This window comes from Stylophora pistillata, chromosome 5, assembly GCF_964205215.1.
Source record: "Stylophora pistillata chromosome 5, jaStyPist1.2, whole genome shotgun sequence".
NCBI lineage: Eukaryota > Metazoa > Cnidaria > Anthozoa > Scleractinia > Pocilloporidae > Stylophora > Stylophora pistillata.
The window spans coordinates 40,234,251-40,250,901 of NC_142523.1; the positions used below are offsets into that span (position 1 = coordinate 40,234,251).

Genomic DNA, 16,651 nt, shown 5'->3' on the forward strand with positions numbered 1-16,651 from the left:
CGACTTTCTGGCATGCGTCGAAAGTAACAAAGCTCATTTCTCACAAGTCGCGACATTTCAAACATTTTAGAATGAAAAATACTGCATTAAAGCTAATTCTAAGCAATAAAGATAAAAAAACACCCTTGCAAATTAAAGGTTAATGCTGAATCAAACAAAATATAATTCGTAACAATTAACTTCTGCCATGCTTTGTCTGCGTTAATTTTGGCAATTAATAAGTGTTTCTGATCAGTTTAGTAAGTGTTTAGGCATACGAAGAATGATCTTCAAGTCTACCATTTCTAAATTGTTGCATGCCAACTGGGGTTGTTCTTTGTTCCGAATGGCTCGCGTTCTGTTATACACCGAAGCTGGGTTCCTGTGACTGCAAAAATTGTTCGTCTCATTCAGAGGTAGCAATATGAAATTAATCCGTGATGGGCAGTGCGGTCTTCTTTAGCAAAGTAACTACCACTCCACAGCTTGGATTTGTTTCAGGAAAAGACCCTTGCCATTCAAATCGATTCGGTGTCCTAGTACATTTATTTATTAGGAGGTTACATTCTCGTTTTTCGTAGGTTTCTCTTAACAGTTGCCGCAAGAGAACGACTCGCGATTTCCAAGACATGAGCGACTGAGCACCGGGTCGACGTTTCTTCTTCAAATTCATTTTCCCGGCGACCATCTCTCATCTCTCCCCAACAGAGGTATCTCCTTCCCCTGAAGACGAGCCATGTTTCGTTTGAAAGAAATGGATGTATTACATCCTCTCGGCTAGGTTAAAATCGAAGTCGAGAATTGAATGAGTGGCGCCCCCCTTGCCGTTGTTTTTCTTGTTTACATCCATTTCAGCAGGGATATAATTAGCATGCTTGACTATTGCTACGTCATAACAAACATGGTGGATTTTAATTTGAAAATGTCGATTTTTGGAACGTAATTGTTCGCAAACAAAACGCTTTTAGCTCAAATGAATAGCCAGTTAGGACAATGCAAGTAAGGAACTTTTGATCTAAATACAATTTTTCTAGACCGTACTTTCCCTTTAACTGAGCGTGCGAGTTCAGTTATGTATGTTTTTGATTGGTATATATCCTTTCTACCACAGGGAATTATACCCTGTTTGTGGATAAATATTTGTTATTAAAGTTTAAAACAAATCCAAGTTCCCAAAATGAATATATGATTTGCAACAAACTGATTAAAATTCAAAGTGAAATCTCGTCATGACAATCAACTACATATGAAAACATACCAGTTGTGCAAACAAACGTCATTAAATAATCAAACCAACATCACTTCGTTTATAAAAAAAGGAAGAGGAAGCTAGGAAGCCAGGTCATAGCATCTATAAAAAATGATAACAAAAAATCATATTTAAACTTAAAGCTCTCGCTTTTTAACACATGGACTAGTGATAAGTTTGATCACTTTCGTCTCGATAAAGGAAAGGAACATGTACAGCTCAAATTTCCAATTATATATCTATCAAACAGCGAGATAGAGCGTACGCATTTCGTAGATAAACATAGGCGCCACTTAATTATTGTTTACATCAAAATCTCCTTCATCTTGTTTGATTTTACTGTGTGAAATATTGTATTTCCTATGAATAGTTTGAGTTTCCTCGCAGCTGTGTAGATCAAATGACAAACAGATCTTTCATAGTTTTGATGTTTTCTGCAATTCCAGGTTCCGAGGCTCTGGGAGGATGACCTCATGCTATGCGGCTTGCCAAGTTAGACTTTATACGAACGAGGATTTAAAAACTATTCGAAATGATCCACTTATCCGTTTAATTCGTTTTTAAAAGAGGTGAGTTAAATATACTGTGGGCAATTTAGACCGTCAGCAAAAACTTTACCATGCAGCAAGATTTGCTACAAGGTGATTACTCGAACAAGGGATAATATGATAAAAGTTGTTTTGGTATTTTGTCTTGTCCCGAGCGTGAGATAAAGAAAAGATTCTGAATCAAAATGTCAATTTGCAAGCTTCAACGCTCAACCCCAGAGTCATAGAAACTCTGTGCGAGATGCGTTTTTACTGAGTTTAAACTGAGGTATAAAATAATGCATGCGGTTTTTTTTTTACTTGAGCAATGAATGAAGATTGTGAAAACCTAGTGCATGTAGTTTCTCTTAAGTTTAAAAATGAGCCATTTCCAAGGCAAATAATGTATCTAAAAATTAAAAACCAATGGTTTTCCACAGTGATGATGACCTAGCTTTAGAAAGTCTCTAAGGTAGCCAATTTACATTATCAATTCATTCGATTAAACCAAACTGTCGTGTTACAATCCCCACCAACGCAACTCCAGAGTTTCTTTAGAAACTTATCATCTTTATTAGTGTCGGTAACACTATTTTTTTTCTTCCTGAATATACCTTTTCCTCGTAAATAGCTCCTTTTTTCAACAGTTTCAGTAGTTGCATAAATGTCAAATGAATGTTTGGTTTACTGATTTATGCGCTCCAGCGTTTTGCGAGAAAAAAGTAAAATGATGCCATAATTCGAAAGGATCCTCTGAAGTTAAATGTTATATTTCCTTTTTTATATTTTTTATTTTAGATTATATGTAATGCTCACGGACTTTTTTAAAAGTGCTCTCTTAATATTTTACCATGCTACAGATTGACGTTATCAGTGTGGCTCGGAGAGTTTTGGAGCGAGAGGTCATTAAGACAAGCCTTGACTTGATTTCCTGTCATATCAACGACTAAACATGTCGAGTTTAAACATATCTAAAGACATAAACTGGACAAAACAAGAGGTCTTCTGCGGGATAAATCTTGAATTTTACCAGATAATCCTCCTTGTATCTTTGAATATACCCTCTGCCATGATCGCTTTAATAGGGAATTGTCTTATTCTTCTGGCTCTTCTGAAAATGACGTCCCTTCATCCGCCTTCAAAAATTTTCCTTGCATCCCTTGCACTTACTGATTTATGTGTTGGCGCCGTTTCACAGCCCCTCTACATCATGAATCTATTACTTCGCGGCAAATTATGTCTGAGATATCTCCAAATAATCACTTTTATTAGCATTACGTTGTTTGGAGGAGCATCACTGCTGACCGTTACAGCGATCAGCGTGGACAGACTTCTCGCCTTGAAAATGATGTTGAGATACAAGCAGGTAGTAACATTGAGACGCGCTGGGCTCACCATTGTTTTATTTTGGCTTATGAGTGTTGTGGTTTCCATTATGCTGGTAGTCTATTTTTTTGTTATGCCGCACATCGTATGTACAGTTCTGCTGCTTTGTATGGTAACTTCAACCTTCTGCTACACAAGAATATATAAAACACTTCGTCGACATCAGAATCAGATTCAAGTTGTTCACGTTCAAGAAATGAGCGAAGGGAGCAATCCCTTGATTGTAATGTCACGATACAGAAAGACAGTGTCCAGCGCAGTATGGGTGCAACTGGCATTCCTGGTTTGTTACGTCCCTTATCTACTCGCAGTGATATTTTATCTAACCGGTACGACATCACTACCATCGTATGAGTTTTTTGTGGAACTAGCAACGTCCCTGGTGCTGTTAAACTCAAGTTTAAATCCATTTATTTATTGCTGGAAGATCGACGGCGTGAGAAAAGCTGCAAAGGACGTCATAAAATCGCGGTGCTGATTCCAAATTTTTTGATGAAGTGGCAAAGTTGGAATTCTACCCCATTATCTAACAATTTCTTGATGTTATAGAAAGGTAGCAAATTCTTCTCGATTATCTTAAGACCCTGAGTGTTGGTCCGGACGGGGCTCGAACCCTCGACCTCCCACACAACAGTCCAGCGCTCTATCCATTGAGCTAACCGATAATTTCACTAGTCTGTGGTATGCCTAATATAATATTGTAGGCATCGGCGATGTATCCTTTTTTACACATAATAAGCTCTTCACATTTTGTTGAGTTTGACTTCATTCTGTTTTGGCCTGCCCACCGCCGTACAAACTGATTCATTAATTCTGTCGAGTAATCTATATCATGAAATATCGGAGCAATAATCGTGCAGTCATCAGCATGTTTAAAACCAAGTGTCTCATTCCCTAATTTGATCTCCAGGTCCTTAAGAAATATTGAAGAAATGTAGAAGGTTACATGTAGTTATAAACATCCCTTTTCCATTTGTTGCATTTTTGGGGAATGCTCTTATCATTGCTGCTCTGAGAAAGGTTTCGTGTTGTCATCCACCATCGAAAGTTGTACTCGGTTGTCTTGCTTGCACGGATACAACCTATGCAAGTGGTTTTCGGCGCAGTCGAAACGTTGTGATTATCTTCATGACGTCTCAACGTTCACCTCAACGCTCTTCGTTGGAGTATCCTTACTGACAATTACTGAGATAAGTGTGGACGGACTTCCTGCGTTGATGATAGGGCCATGATACAGGCAGGTTGTGACTTTAAGACGCGTACAATTTTCCATTGATTCATTTTCCTTATTAAGTGGTATTTTAGCCGTGAAAAAAATCATTTCCCCGTTTAGTGCCTTATATGTCACCAGTACAGCGATATTACTGTGTTTGGTTGTCTCAACATGCTGTTACGCGAAAATATTCCACGGACTTCGTCGCTAAGAAATGCAAGTACAAAGCCATCTTCACCAAGGAGAGCAGAACGCTGGGCTGGAAATCGTATTAAATATAACAAAAAAAAAAAATCAGATACCAGTCTCCCGCGCACTATGCGTGCAAATTGCGTTTCTGTTCTGTTACCTTCCACATTTAAGTGCCCTTATATTTCTTATTGTCAAGTTTCAACGGAAAAATGCAGGCCAATATTTTCTCTGTTTTCCGAAGTAGGAAAATTTATTGTGTACCTTAACTCGAATCTAAATCCATTTTATTATTTCTGGAAGATAAGGGCCGTGAGACAAGAGGTTAAGAGTATTGTAAGGCGATGTAGCTATCTCTAGCTGGTGTGACTGTTGCATTAACAACTTTTAAAATAGTGTTGAACCTTTTACCGCTGCTGTGAATCAATGGTATTCATATTAGTAGAGCCAAGTTAGGAAGGAAATCAAGGATCTGAAAAAATTAATCATCGCAGGCTTTTATTTTGGGCGCTTAGTCGTACAGTAGATATTCGGCTGTAAGTCGTCGGAAGAAAAATTAAGTAAGCAACGAGACCTGCCAAAATGTCATTACCCTAGCAAGGGATAAAATAATAACTATTGTTTACAAAAGCGGTAGCGAATAGTGGTCGATATTTACCGAGCAATGGAGCGGCCAGTTACATATCCTTCAAATTCACCGACACTGAGGTGAATAATGGTTTTATTATATTTTAGTATATACCAGACACCAAAACCTAAGTCTATTTCTTTCAACACACCGAAAAATGGTCCGGAAAAAAACTCTTGACACGCGTTTTGTCTCATCGGCTGCTGGAGGGTTAAAAGTACTTGCTATTCCCTTCCGAACTAGCCAATCAGCGCGAGCAAAAAGCTCTGTTTACCTGTGCGGAGTATGCTGATAAATAATTTTTTATCGTCTTATTCCGAGCGTGTAGCAAGAAAATTTTCCAACTTTTTAACACTGCTCGCTCGATTACAGAGTTGTTTAGCTTTACCCCAAAACGTGATGGGATGTCTATGATTTAGTCAACTGTCCAAGTCTGTCAGTCTGTTAAATTTTGTTAACTTCCAGTTTCTGGAGGGGCTCCGTTCCAGTGACTCACTAAAAGCAACTACTTCAATGTCCCCAACTAAATTGTTGATATACAATAGGCCCTGCGTGCATTTAAAGGGTCGAAGCACCCAACACACCTCTCTGTTACTGTCTGTTGCTCTTGACAACATAAAGAATGAAAGTAAGAAAGATCAAGGGATTGGAGACTATATATGTTGAAGTCAACTCTTCCCCTCTCCTCCCCTCCCTTCCCTTTCTCTTTTGAAAGTTTTGTTTAGTTTCAGTTTCTTAAACTAAACAAACGATCTAACCGCAGTTATATTTTACTTAACTAGTATATCACTATCGTTTGATTTCTTTTGAGAACTATCTGTGTCCCTTGTGTTGGTGAGCTCAAGTTTAAATCCATTTATCTTAGACAAAATATAATTTTAGAAACAAATTCATTCATTGCCTCAAAGTTAATGCACACCGTCCCAAAGATTCTTATGTAAGTTTCTTAATTTTTAAATACAAGTTAGAGTTGTAAGTTAAGAATTTTTTGCATGTTTTCCAATGATTCACCTTTTTACCACATTTTATCCTTTACTTTGTGACATAGACTTATAATTTTTATCTCAGTGTGTGAGGAAAGAGACACCACTACGTTAATATCGACAAAATAACCTAAAAAGAAACCAGAGAGAATTACATCTGGCAACAACTTAGCATACGGTCTACGTTGGTTAGTTAGGGTTGAAACTAAGAAATAATACAGTGGCGTCCTGGGTGCAGAAACTATCACTTTAGCCGGTTAGTCATGATTCACTTTCATTAATGTTAACCAGCGAGTCTTGACTTAAGTTTAAAAAGTCTTGTCATTTGATCGGTCGTCGCTTCTAACCAGAGGAGGGTGATGTTTTATCTTCATGAATGTCAATTTTTTAAATATATCTTTCGAAAAATCCTAGACCCTCTGTATTAGTTATTCCGCCATAGATCCTCCTTGATACATGGCGATGGAGATGGATCAGGAGTGAAATATCATAGAGAGAACAAATGGCAAATTTAGAAAACTTTAGTAAATACAAGTTGTATTATTTGAGAGAAGGCAATCTGAAATCGAAATCGAAATGTATGTGGCCAGGATTGTATAACATACCCAACGATGAATTACCTAGGCCGAGCCGTTTAATTTTTTTGCAGAGCCTTTCAAATATGAAAGACGAAAAAGAACTCTTTATAGAATTGCGTGAAACAGTCCATTAAACAATATTTGATGGTAATGCCTCTTTAACTTTTGAAAATACTTTGAGCTGTAAAACTAGTAGTAGATTGTTTTCGATTGATTTCTTGGTGTTGTGTCTGGATTATTCGAGACATTACTGCAATATTAAATATAATATCATGTGGTAGGGGCGTTGACCTAATTGTTAGTGCGCCGGACTCCGGGCCTAGAGGTCCGGGTTCGAGACCTAGGTAGGTCAGTGAGCTGTGTTCTTGGGAAAAACACTTTACTCTTACAGTCTCTCTCTCTCCACCAAGGAATATACAAGGGTACCGGGAATGTGCCAGGGAGACCTGGTGAAATACTGGGGGAAACCTTGCCACCCATGGGAGAGTAATGATATCCCCAGACGCTCCATGCCTACGGAAAGGGAGGTTAGGTACGGCTGGATGAGTCACTTGGCTCGAGTGCTGATTTTACCGTTATCCTCAAGTATACTTGACACTCAAGCCCTTTTGGAGCCATCAGGTCTTCTGGAAAGATGATCATTGATAGACATTCGATTCTTTATTGGCGTACCAGTAGCACTCCTTACATTTTTAGACAACTGTTAACTTTAGCTGAAACATTAATTGACCTTTTGGAAGAGAGTTCTTTATTATTCCGTTGAAATTGAATTATTAACTAAAAATTATTTTCTTTGAAATAATTGGATTGAACGGAAACAAGAGCTTGAAAATTATCATAGTTTGATATTTTTGCTAAAAAGTTTTGTTAGCTTAAATTAAATCTTCGTTTTAAAGGCTTCCATCCTACAAAGACACTCATCGTCCTTTTTTTCTTGGGCGATAGATAAATTAAGTTGGCTGTTACCGATTAGTGGACATGATAAAAATTAATGAGGTCACTCAAGCAAAATTGCATTAGCTTGCAGTCGGCGAATATTTTCTGGATGAGCTGTCCTTTTATTCAATTTCCCTCGAAGACAACTAAGATAAGTCGGTAGGAGAGACTTTTGGAACAGTCTGACCGAGTTTGAAAACAGATTTCTGTTTTCGAAATTGCTTGTAAAGGTCTCGTTTATGTGGGTCCCTAAGCTCTTTGTCATTTCAAACAATAGCGGGACTACGGCGACAACTAAGGACTGGGTTTGGCAACAGCTAAAAAGAGTTTGGTGACAACTAAGGAGAGTTTGGCGACAACTAAGAAACTTTAGCCACCACTAAGAAATGTAAAACTTTATTGAGAAAGGATTCGGCGTCACATGGTTGGACAAACATTCATAGGGAGATCAGAAACAACACGGTGAAACGTAAAAAAGGGGAAACATCTTGAAAAGGAATGAGACTGGTTTGAAAGATGAACTGCTAGCTATTCACAATCACCTCTTTACAACTGTGCATGTTTTTAAGCGATTACTTGTTGGTATTTTGAAAGCTATGGTACTCAGGATATTTCCATATCAGACTATACTGAACAAACTTAACTCAAGTTTAACGTTCCTTACTTAATATAACGAGTGCTTCAATTCGAGTCTCCAAATTTTACGTTCAACAAAAGAAGTGGAGCGGTTGAGGAGCAACGTGTACGTAACAGACAAGATGACTTCGAGTGAAAATGCACAACATAGGAATGAGCCGTCGAATTAGAAGATTTTTCCTCCTTCTTTGCAGAATTCCAATAGGCGGCGCTTTCTATCTTCTCTCATATAGCTGTGATGATTGCTCTTAGCATCTATTACGTGAACGTTTTCAGGGCTTTGGTTTTGATCGAAATGTCTTAAACGTTTTTTTTCTGCCTTTAAGGTTACCGCGTGCAACATCAAGATTTTTGCAAGAGACTGTAACCCTCTCGTGGTCAGGTCCAAGAATTTTTAAATGAATTTTCAGTGCTCGCTTGTGATAAAGTTTTCCTTTCTTTCGGTCACCTAAGTCACAATGGACAACACCTAGGTTATTGTAAGAGGCTGCAACTTTGCAATGGTCAGATCCCAGTTTTTCTAATCGAATCCCCAGGGCATGTGTATAATGATCCCTTGCCTCCTTGAGTTCACCCAAGTCATGGCACAAGATACCCAGGTTACTGAAAGACGTCGCGACATCAACATGCCTGGGTCCAAGATTATTCAAACGAATTTCCAGTGCTTTTTCATGGCAATTCTTGGCCCGTTTCAAATCACCGAGGTCTCTGTACACTCCACCTAAGCTGTTGTAAGAAGCTGCGACCTTGACATTTTCAGCTCCTACATTTCGTATTCGAATGTTTAGTGCACGTGAATGACACTCTCTTGCCAGCTCTTTCTCACCAAGTTTTTTGTGTACAATGCCCAGGTTGTTGTAACTATCTGCGACAGCAGCATGCTCCGGTCCGAGTTTTTTAACACGAATGTCTAATGCACGCACAAGGTAGTCTTTTGCTTTCTCCATCACATCCATTTTACTAAGCACATTACCCAAGTTATTGAAAGAAATTGCAACACTCTCATGATCAGATCCGAGTTTTGTCAGGAAAATGTTCATTGCAAGCTCATAATAATCCTTTGCCTTCTCGAGGTTGCCTAGGTCACAGTGCAAAATACCCAGGTTATTGTACGACGCTGCGACATCAACATGATCAGCTCCGAGCTTTTTAAGGCGGATGTTCAATGCAAGGTTATAGTAGTGCCTTGCCCTCTCCTTGTCACCGAGATCAAAGAGCACACTGGCAAGGTTATTGTAGAAAGTTGCGACTTTGACGTGCTCACGCCCAAGCTTCTTCAGGCAGATGTCCAGTCCACGTAGGTAATAGTCTTTGGCTGTCGTTTTCTCCCCCTGGTCACTTAGTAAACCACCCAGGTTATGGTAAGAAATTGCGACGTTAACATGATCGGCACCGAGCTTTTTCTCACGAATGTCTAGTGCTCGCTCGTAACAGCGTTTTGCTTCCTCTCTTTCGCCAAGTTTACGGTAAACATTACCCAGGTTATTGTAAGAAGCTGCAACATCAACATGTTCAGGTCCCAAGTTTTTCAGATCAATTTCTAATGCACTCTTAAAGTAGGCTTTTCCGTGTTCTAAGTGACCTTGGTAAATGTGGACAATTCCCAGGTCGTTGTAACATGTTGCCTTTTCGCTGTCGCCACATCCTTTACCCAAGTTGATAATTTCTAGTTCCACTTTGAAATAGATAAGTGCCGCGTGTAACTCGCAATGATTTCTACACACACGGCCAAGAGCGGAAAAAACATGACGATTACTACACAAAGTTGTTAAGTCACTTTCGGAGTTATGGGGAATCCCTTGTTCTAATAATAGATGTTGAATTTTCAAGATCACCGCCTTTAAATGAGGAACTATCCTCTTGCCAATAATTACAAAATCTAGGTCCTTGAACTTCGAAAATGACGTTAAAACCTTATTTGCTACTTTCACGTGCTGGTCCCGTGCAAAGTCTTTGGTCGCAGAGTTAAGAACATCATGGACGACTCCATGCACTCGAATGTAAACGCAGTCTTTTTCTTCCTCTTCTTCTTCTTCTTCTTCTTCAAATAAAAGCAACGAACAGCGACTGATTCTCATTCTAATCATATCTTCATCTTCAAATTCTTCATCCATTTCCTTAATGTACTGGATGATGATGTCCAGTAGGATCGGGTTTGGTGCGCACATGGAGAGAAGCGTGAACATATGATGCGAAACTATGTCGTCTGCCATAGCTTTTTCGACAGCAAGAGAAATTGCTTTCGTCATGGACTTGGGATAGCCTGGATTGGTCTGAGAAAGAAGGGTCTCGGTTGCACTTCGTTGCCCTCTCTCTAGTTTCATGAGATAGTCACTCCAGCCCAATGTAGACTTGTTCTGACGGATTTGACTCAAATAAATTGCAGCGCTCGCCAAAGCAAGTGGTTGAAAGTCTAACACCTGCGCGACTTTTTCTTCTAACTTGGCATCTGTGACACCAGAGAGCACTCGTAATAAAGACCTGGCATCATCTAGACGCATCCCTGCGCTGACTGAAATATGTTGGATGGAAGAGCTTGTTGCCGGGATACAAACTGTGTCCTGTGTTGTTACCAACATCTGGCCTCTCGCCCACTGCTCGTTCCCTGCATCTGGCAAGTGAAAGTGTACTCGAGATACGCTTGTGACATTGTCAACTATCACAAGCCACGAAGTGTAATTCTCAATTTTAGTGCTTATCAACGTCTTGAGATTTAAGATTTTCTCGTCTGTGCTCAGGGCCTTGGAACTAACAGTGTTTGTGACTGAATATTCCGGGCATTTGCAATGCCTAGCGAACGAAATATACGATTCCAAAAGAGTTTCCGAATTCTCAGCATTAAGAGTCATGACAAATGGAATAGCGAAAGGAAGCTCGTTGGCTTCGTCGTTGAGTCGCTTGGCTGCTGAACGGGCTAACTGAGATTTTCCACTTCCTGGATTTCCTGATAAATACAGCATGCTTAACCCATCATTGGCGCTTTTAAGTGCTTTAAGCTCTTTGATTATTTCATCAATCTCCCACTCGCGTGCTGCAACATCGTGTGTAGGCTTTGGAGGGAGAATGCAAAATGGAAGGACACAGCCGTGTAACTGTTCCTTGAGGACATCTCGTTGCTCTCTTATTTCTTGTACTTCATTTTCTTTCTCCAGAAGTTCCACTTCCATCTTTTGGACAGCTTGTCTGAGGTCTTCAATCTTGTCAAGGACATCTCTCAATTCTTCCGTTGGAAAATTTGTCTGATTTTGGATTTCATTTATTCTATACGTGGAAAGACCAGCTGCGTGGAATGCAGTCTTTATCTTTAAAAGTGCATTTTGGAAATCTGTACTTGAAAGATGGCCTCGTGGCATATGGGCAAATTCCTCATTTCGAAATTTTCTAAGGTCATCTATATGCGAGTAAAGGACTGGGTTGAGGCCATGGATGCAATCGGAAAAAAGGATGGCGTAAAACAGCATGGTACAATCCCATTCAGCTCTATCACCATTTCTCATGGTTGTCAACAGACGAGCGTTTCTGCTTCTATTTCGAGGAGATTCACCATTCCAAAAGTCCATTCCATTCTTTGGGTCGTCTTTCCATTCTCCTATTGTTGTCTTGTATCGATTGTCCCACTCTTGTTTAAAGATTATTCGAAGGCCCTCAGTCAGTACATCGGTGACGACATAACAAATCCTGTAGTAGTTCAATTGTTCTTCCTTGTACTCTAAAGCTGCAGCCATATCCACATCTAACCTTCAAGAAACCACAAGTTTGTTATCAGACAATCTTCCTTTACCTAAACTAGGTGATCAAGCCTTTTTACAAATCTCTTTCATTAAAGTTCCTTTTGGCATTCATTAACGTGCACTTATTTAATGTGACCGCATGCAACCGGAAGTAAAGTAAAACTAAATACGTTTATTACATCGAGACCTGGGAAAGGAACGGAGAAAGGGTTTAAAGGGAGTTCCCCTAACATGTTATTATGACTGACATCGATTTTAAGCCTCCGGCTGTAATAACAGCTACAACTTTTCAATAGCTTAAGTGTATGCGTTACTAGTGCATGAAAATTCTACGCAGTACTCAGTGTCTTGCTGTGTCTTGCAAAATAAGCAAATTTCCTTCCCTTGAAAACCCCAACCACATATGATACGGTGACTTTATTAAGGTAAGAATCAAGACACATTAGTGAGAGGTTCTATCTAAGTTTGCATCAGTATCGTCATAATGTTTTTGATGATGATGTGAAATGTGGCTGAGCAATTACTAGAATTCATGACAAATATATTTGTTTTGACCACTGTCCTTTTGTGTTCACGCGCCCATTCTTTCTAAAACTCTCATTGTTTAATTGGACTAAGCCACAAAAGAATTTATATTTTAAAATGAAGCCTGGAGGGAAACTACGTCAAAGAATAAAAGAGTTAAATGTTTAAATAACACCTAAGAGATCTCTTTTACTCTCACGGTTTCAGTCTGGTTCTTCCTTGTTTGTGTAGCTTATTGATTCATTTTTTCCTGGTTGAGCGGCCAGTTTAGTGCTAGTCGCAGAAGTTAGAGGATTTTTACGAGTTTTCTATTCCCGTCGGCGTCTGGTGTCCGATAGATTCGAAGTATTCAAATACAAATCATTCAACCGAAGCCCAAGACACTCGTATTTCTTGTTACAGAGTGGTAAAACTCGGATCAAAGTTATTTCAGAAAGGCAACGTAATCATTTCTAGAAAGAATATAAATGAAATCGTATTTAAAAGACTCTTATGGGAGGAAATAAACACTTTCAAGAAGAATTTAAGGTATTTAGCGACAGCCCACAGCCATAAATTGAAAGCATATTTGTCTTCATTATTTTGGGAATCAAAATATGCTGTAAGAGGCAACGACAGCCACGAAATTTGGAAGACCGATGCAGGAAAACGTTTAATTTGAGTAGATCTTGAAAAGCATACAAACTTTATCGACTGGATTACATTTCTAAACAAACCGCTGCATATCGCAATTTCATCTTGAATATAATTGTTTGGTGCCTTAGACTCAGTCAACTCAAAATGCGCAATCCACTTCAAGCAAAGGATGAAAAATTCTTAGAAAAACTATTATTAAAAACTATCAAACAAAAATTTGCACAGATGAGGCCCAGTTGAGTGTAATGTCAGTTTCGCAAGGAGGAAATTAAGTTTTAATTGAATCAAGCGCCATAATGTAAAAGAATTTCCTTGAAAAGAGATGACAGAACAAGACTCTGAATTTAAGCTAAGCATGAAGTATTCGATTAATATTGGTTGTCTGCAAACGGAAATCAGCTCAGTATGAAGTCGATTAGATAAAAGATGCTGCACTCAGATGTAAGTCGCCAAGTATTATAACATGAACAGGCATGCAACTTAAAAGAATCTTTGAATTTATACCTCAAAGTTCACTTTCCTTTAAAATCTACACAAAATATATGTAGATACACTTACGTGTGCTGCCGTCAGATTTGCAGGAACCATTCGAATCAACGTCTTTGCTTTTGTCCAATACAGTCACAGCGACCAGCTTTGAAATCGAAAGAACAAAGTCTTAAGCCCAACACGGAAGCTTTTAATACAATACGATGATTTTGTTTCTATTTTTGTATGGCAACAAGAGTAACAGGCAGTGACGGATCAGTGATGCACTCACTCTTTAAAAGCACTCAAGGATGATTATTAATTAAACATAAAAAGTCTGGCGACATTGAAGTAATCGCTTTACGTGGGTTATGGGAACTTGCTCCTACAGAAACTGTAACTGAAACTGAAAAAATCTTTCCAGAAAGACTGGGAGGGGAAGGAGTGTTGACATTACATCCCATAATGCATTTAAGGGAAAATAAGGGGACCTAAGTTTCGATTCGGTGAAATAATTTTTACACACGGCCTCCTTGAAAAGCAGGTGTTTTCTTTTCATCTCAATTATTTTTAGTTTTCTATCTTACATTCTAGCTTAGTTAGGCAGTTAGTTTTCTCTACTTAAATGTAAATGTACCTGAAGAAAATACCGGGTATAAATAAAGTTACCATTACCATTGCCATTACACAGACATGCCCTAATGCCTTGGGGTAAAGCAAAACAACTCGGTGATAAGTCCAATTGCCGTAATTTGCGTTAGGAAGCTGCATTCCCTCGTTTAACGTTGATGTTAATGCCACAAAATCGGAATTTGTGGCATGAGAATCAAGGCTATGAACATTTAAGAAACTGCCAAGTTTTTGGTCTTTGAGTCTCATTTGGACTTTTGAACTGAGTTGAGATTAAAATTTGAGGTTAAATATGATTTATGGCCAAATTTTGAAAGAAATCAACATTTTGAACCGAACTACACCGTACCGCTTTCAGAGAGACTGCCTCTTAGATGCCCAAGACCTTTATCATATTCCCCTGGAGGGTACGGGAGCGCATTAAAATTGCCCTGGAGCTCTGAATTATCTGCAGGATGCAACCTTTTACAGATGTTGTGGTAGTAACTAACAAATTCTTCTAGCTCGACATATCAACGGTGCTAAAAGCTTCTAAACTTACTGATTTTTTTCTCTGGGATGTTAAAACACGTTAAACTAAGGTAATTGACTGGCGTGTTACAACCCTCCCTTAATCTTTTTTTTTTTTTACGAAATTTACCAGTCAAAGCAAAGAGGAAGAGTTGCAGATTTTTTGATATTAAAAACTGATAAAAAAAATGAGAAAGCAAAGGAAACTCAGGCGTTGAAAAATTGCTCTTGGTGAGCCTCGTTTCCATGTTCCATAGGGCTCCCTTTATCTTTTTTTTTTGTACGAAATTTACTAGACAAAACAAAGAGGAAGAGATGCAGATTTGTTGATATTAAGAAGAGATAAAAAAAATGAGAAAGCAAAGGAAACTTAGGCGTTTTAAAATTGCTCTTAGTCAGCCTCGTTTCCAGGTCCAATAGGGCTCCAAATAGCCCTGAGCCGCAATTTTTTCATGCAAATTAAATATCAACTTCAAAATATCCATTTCGTATTATGCACCCTTAACAAAGTTACTCGGCAAAATTTGAACCAAACCGGTGAATATGTCTGTCCGACTCGGTTCGACATTTACGGGCTATCACTCTTAGGTGATATTTTCTTGTCACATTCAGTTTAAGATTTTTGATATGGTCATGGTGTCAACCTGTTCTGACACTTTTCCCGTCCGCCCCTAAATCTGTTAAAATCGATTTAATGTCCAAGAAACAACGAATCAAGGTTATTCGACTCAAAAACATCCCAAAATCATTTTATTTTGTACGCACGACCAAATCATTTGAAATTTAACTAAGTAAAAAAAAATTAAACAGAGTTTTTTTTTTTTAAGAAGTAACATACTCTGATTTCCCACGTGGAACTTAAGGTGATAAACGGAGATGGTCTCAGTGCGCCAGTCAATGCAAAGCTGTCAAAATTAACGCCTCGTAGGCTCTCAAGTGACTCTCAGTCATTTGAAAAGAAAGAATAAAGGATTATCATCGTTTTCTTAACTGCTTGTCTTACATCTCTGATTTTAAAACAGTAAATAATTGGATTTAGCGTCGAATTTGAGAAAACCAACGTTATTCCCCAAGACAAACCAATATTTATGAAAAGGGTTCTCGAATCATGTATAGCAAATATGGCCGCTGCTACTCCATACGGAAGACAACAAGCCACCAATGTGACTTGCACCAACAGAGCTGTGGAGACAGTCTTTCTGTACCGCAGTTCATTCAGTGGAGTTTTTCCTCTTAACTGTTGTACCTGGAGGAAATGGTCTTTTACTTGAGCTTGGCGATGACGAAGGGTCAAGTAGATTGTTGAATAACAGAAGGTTGACGTCGCGACACATATTATCAACACGATTGAAATGATAACCAAGGTAGTTCGGAAACTATACAAGAACATTGTCGAAGTGGTGACACTCAAAAGCCACAAAGTGGCGATGAGGAGTTTAGCTTTTCTCAAAGTTACCACTTGTCTGTATTTCTGATTTAACAAAAGAGTAAGAAGTCTGTCCACACTAATCACAGCGAGTGTAGACAACGATACTCCCACAAGAATCAAACCCATGATATTTGCAATTAATCTAAGAATCTCACAACTTCTAGAGTTTCTTGGAGATACCAGCAGGGTGACATAGGTTAGAGGCTGTACAATGAAGCCAACCCAGAGATCAGTGCAAGCAAGGCGACCTAGCATAAGTTTCGAAGGTGGATGAATAGATGAAACCTTTTAAAGTGCAACGAGGATCAGAAAATTTCCCAGAAATGCCGTGATAGATAGAGGAATATTGAGTACTAAGTACAGAATTTTTTGCTGTTTTCCATCAACAGAATTATGACAATGTGGCTTTTGAATTATC

At 38.8% G+C, this 16,651-nt stretch overlaps 2 protein-coding genes across 3 annotated transcripts; one reads left to right on the plus strand and one right to left on the minus strand.

Annotated features, from left to right (window-relative positions):
- The first annotated feature begins 1,657 nt into the window (after positions 1–1,657).
- On the plus strand, positions 1,658–5,167 carry LOC148731934 (melanocortin receptor 4-like). The gene is made up of 2 exons (XM_088762215.1): positions 1,658–1,797; positions 2,616–5,167. The coding sequence occupies exon 2, from the start codon at positions 2,708–2,710 to the stop codon at positions 3,617–3,619; it is 912 nt and encodes a 303-aa protein (XP_088618341.1). The 5' UTR covers positions 1,658–1,797; positions 2,616–2,707; the 3' UTR covers positions 3,620–5,167.
- A 2,881-nt stretch (positions 5,168–8,048) lies between these two features.
- LOC111335744 (uncharacterized) lies at positions 8,049–13,925 on the minus strand. Of its 2 annotated transcripts, none has more exons than XM_022941735.2 (2): positions 13,755–13,925; positions 8,049–12,037 (listed from the first exon to the last, which is right to left on the minus strand). In XM_022941735.2, exon 2 carries the CDS (start codon positions 12,027–12,029, stop codon positions 8,577–8,579), a length of 3,453 nt encoding a protein of 1,150 aa, XP_022797470.2. In that variant the 5' UTR covers positions 12,030–12,037; positions 13,755–13,925; the 3' UTR covers positions 8,049–8,576. The 2 variants fall into 2 exon arrangements, with proteins under 2 accessions (XP_022797470.2, XP_022797468.2); XM_022941733.2 differs by having other exon boundaries at positions 8,049–12,042.
- Positions 13,926–16,651: the final 2,726 nt, after the last annotated feature.

What these genes read in the sequence shown, in the direction of transcription:
- LOC148731934 (XM_088762215.1), top strand. Translation starts at nt 2,708, where the DNA reads ATGTCGAGTTTAAACATATCTAAAGACATAAACTGGACAAAACAAGAG.
- LOC111335744 (XM_022941735.2), bottom strand. Translation starts at nt 12,029, where the DNA reads ATGGCTGCAGCTTTAGAGTACAAGGAAGAACAATTGAACTACTACAGG.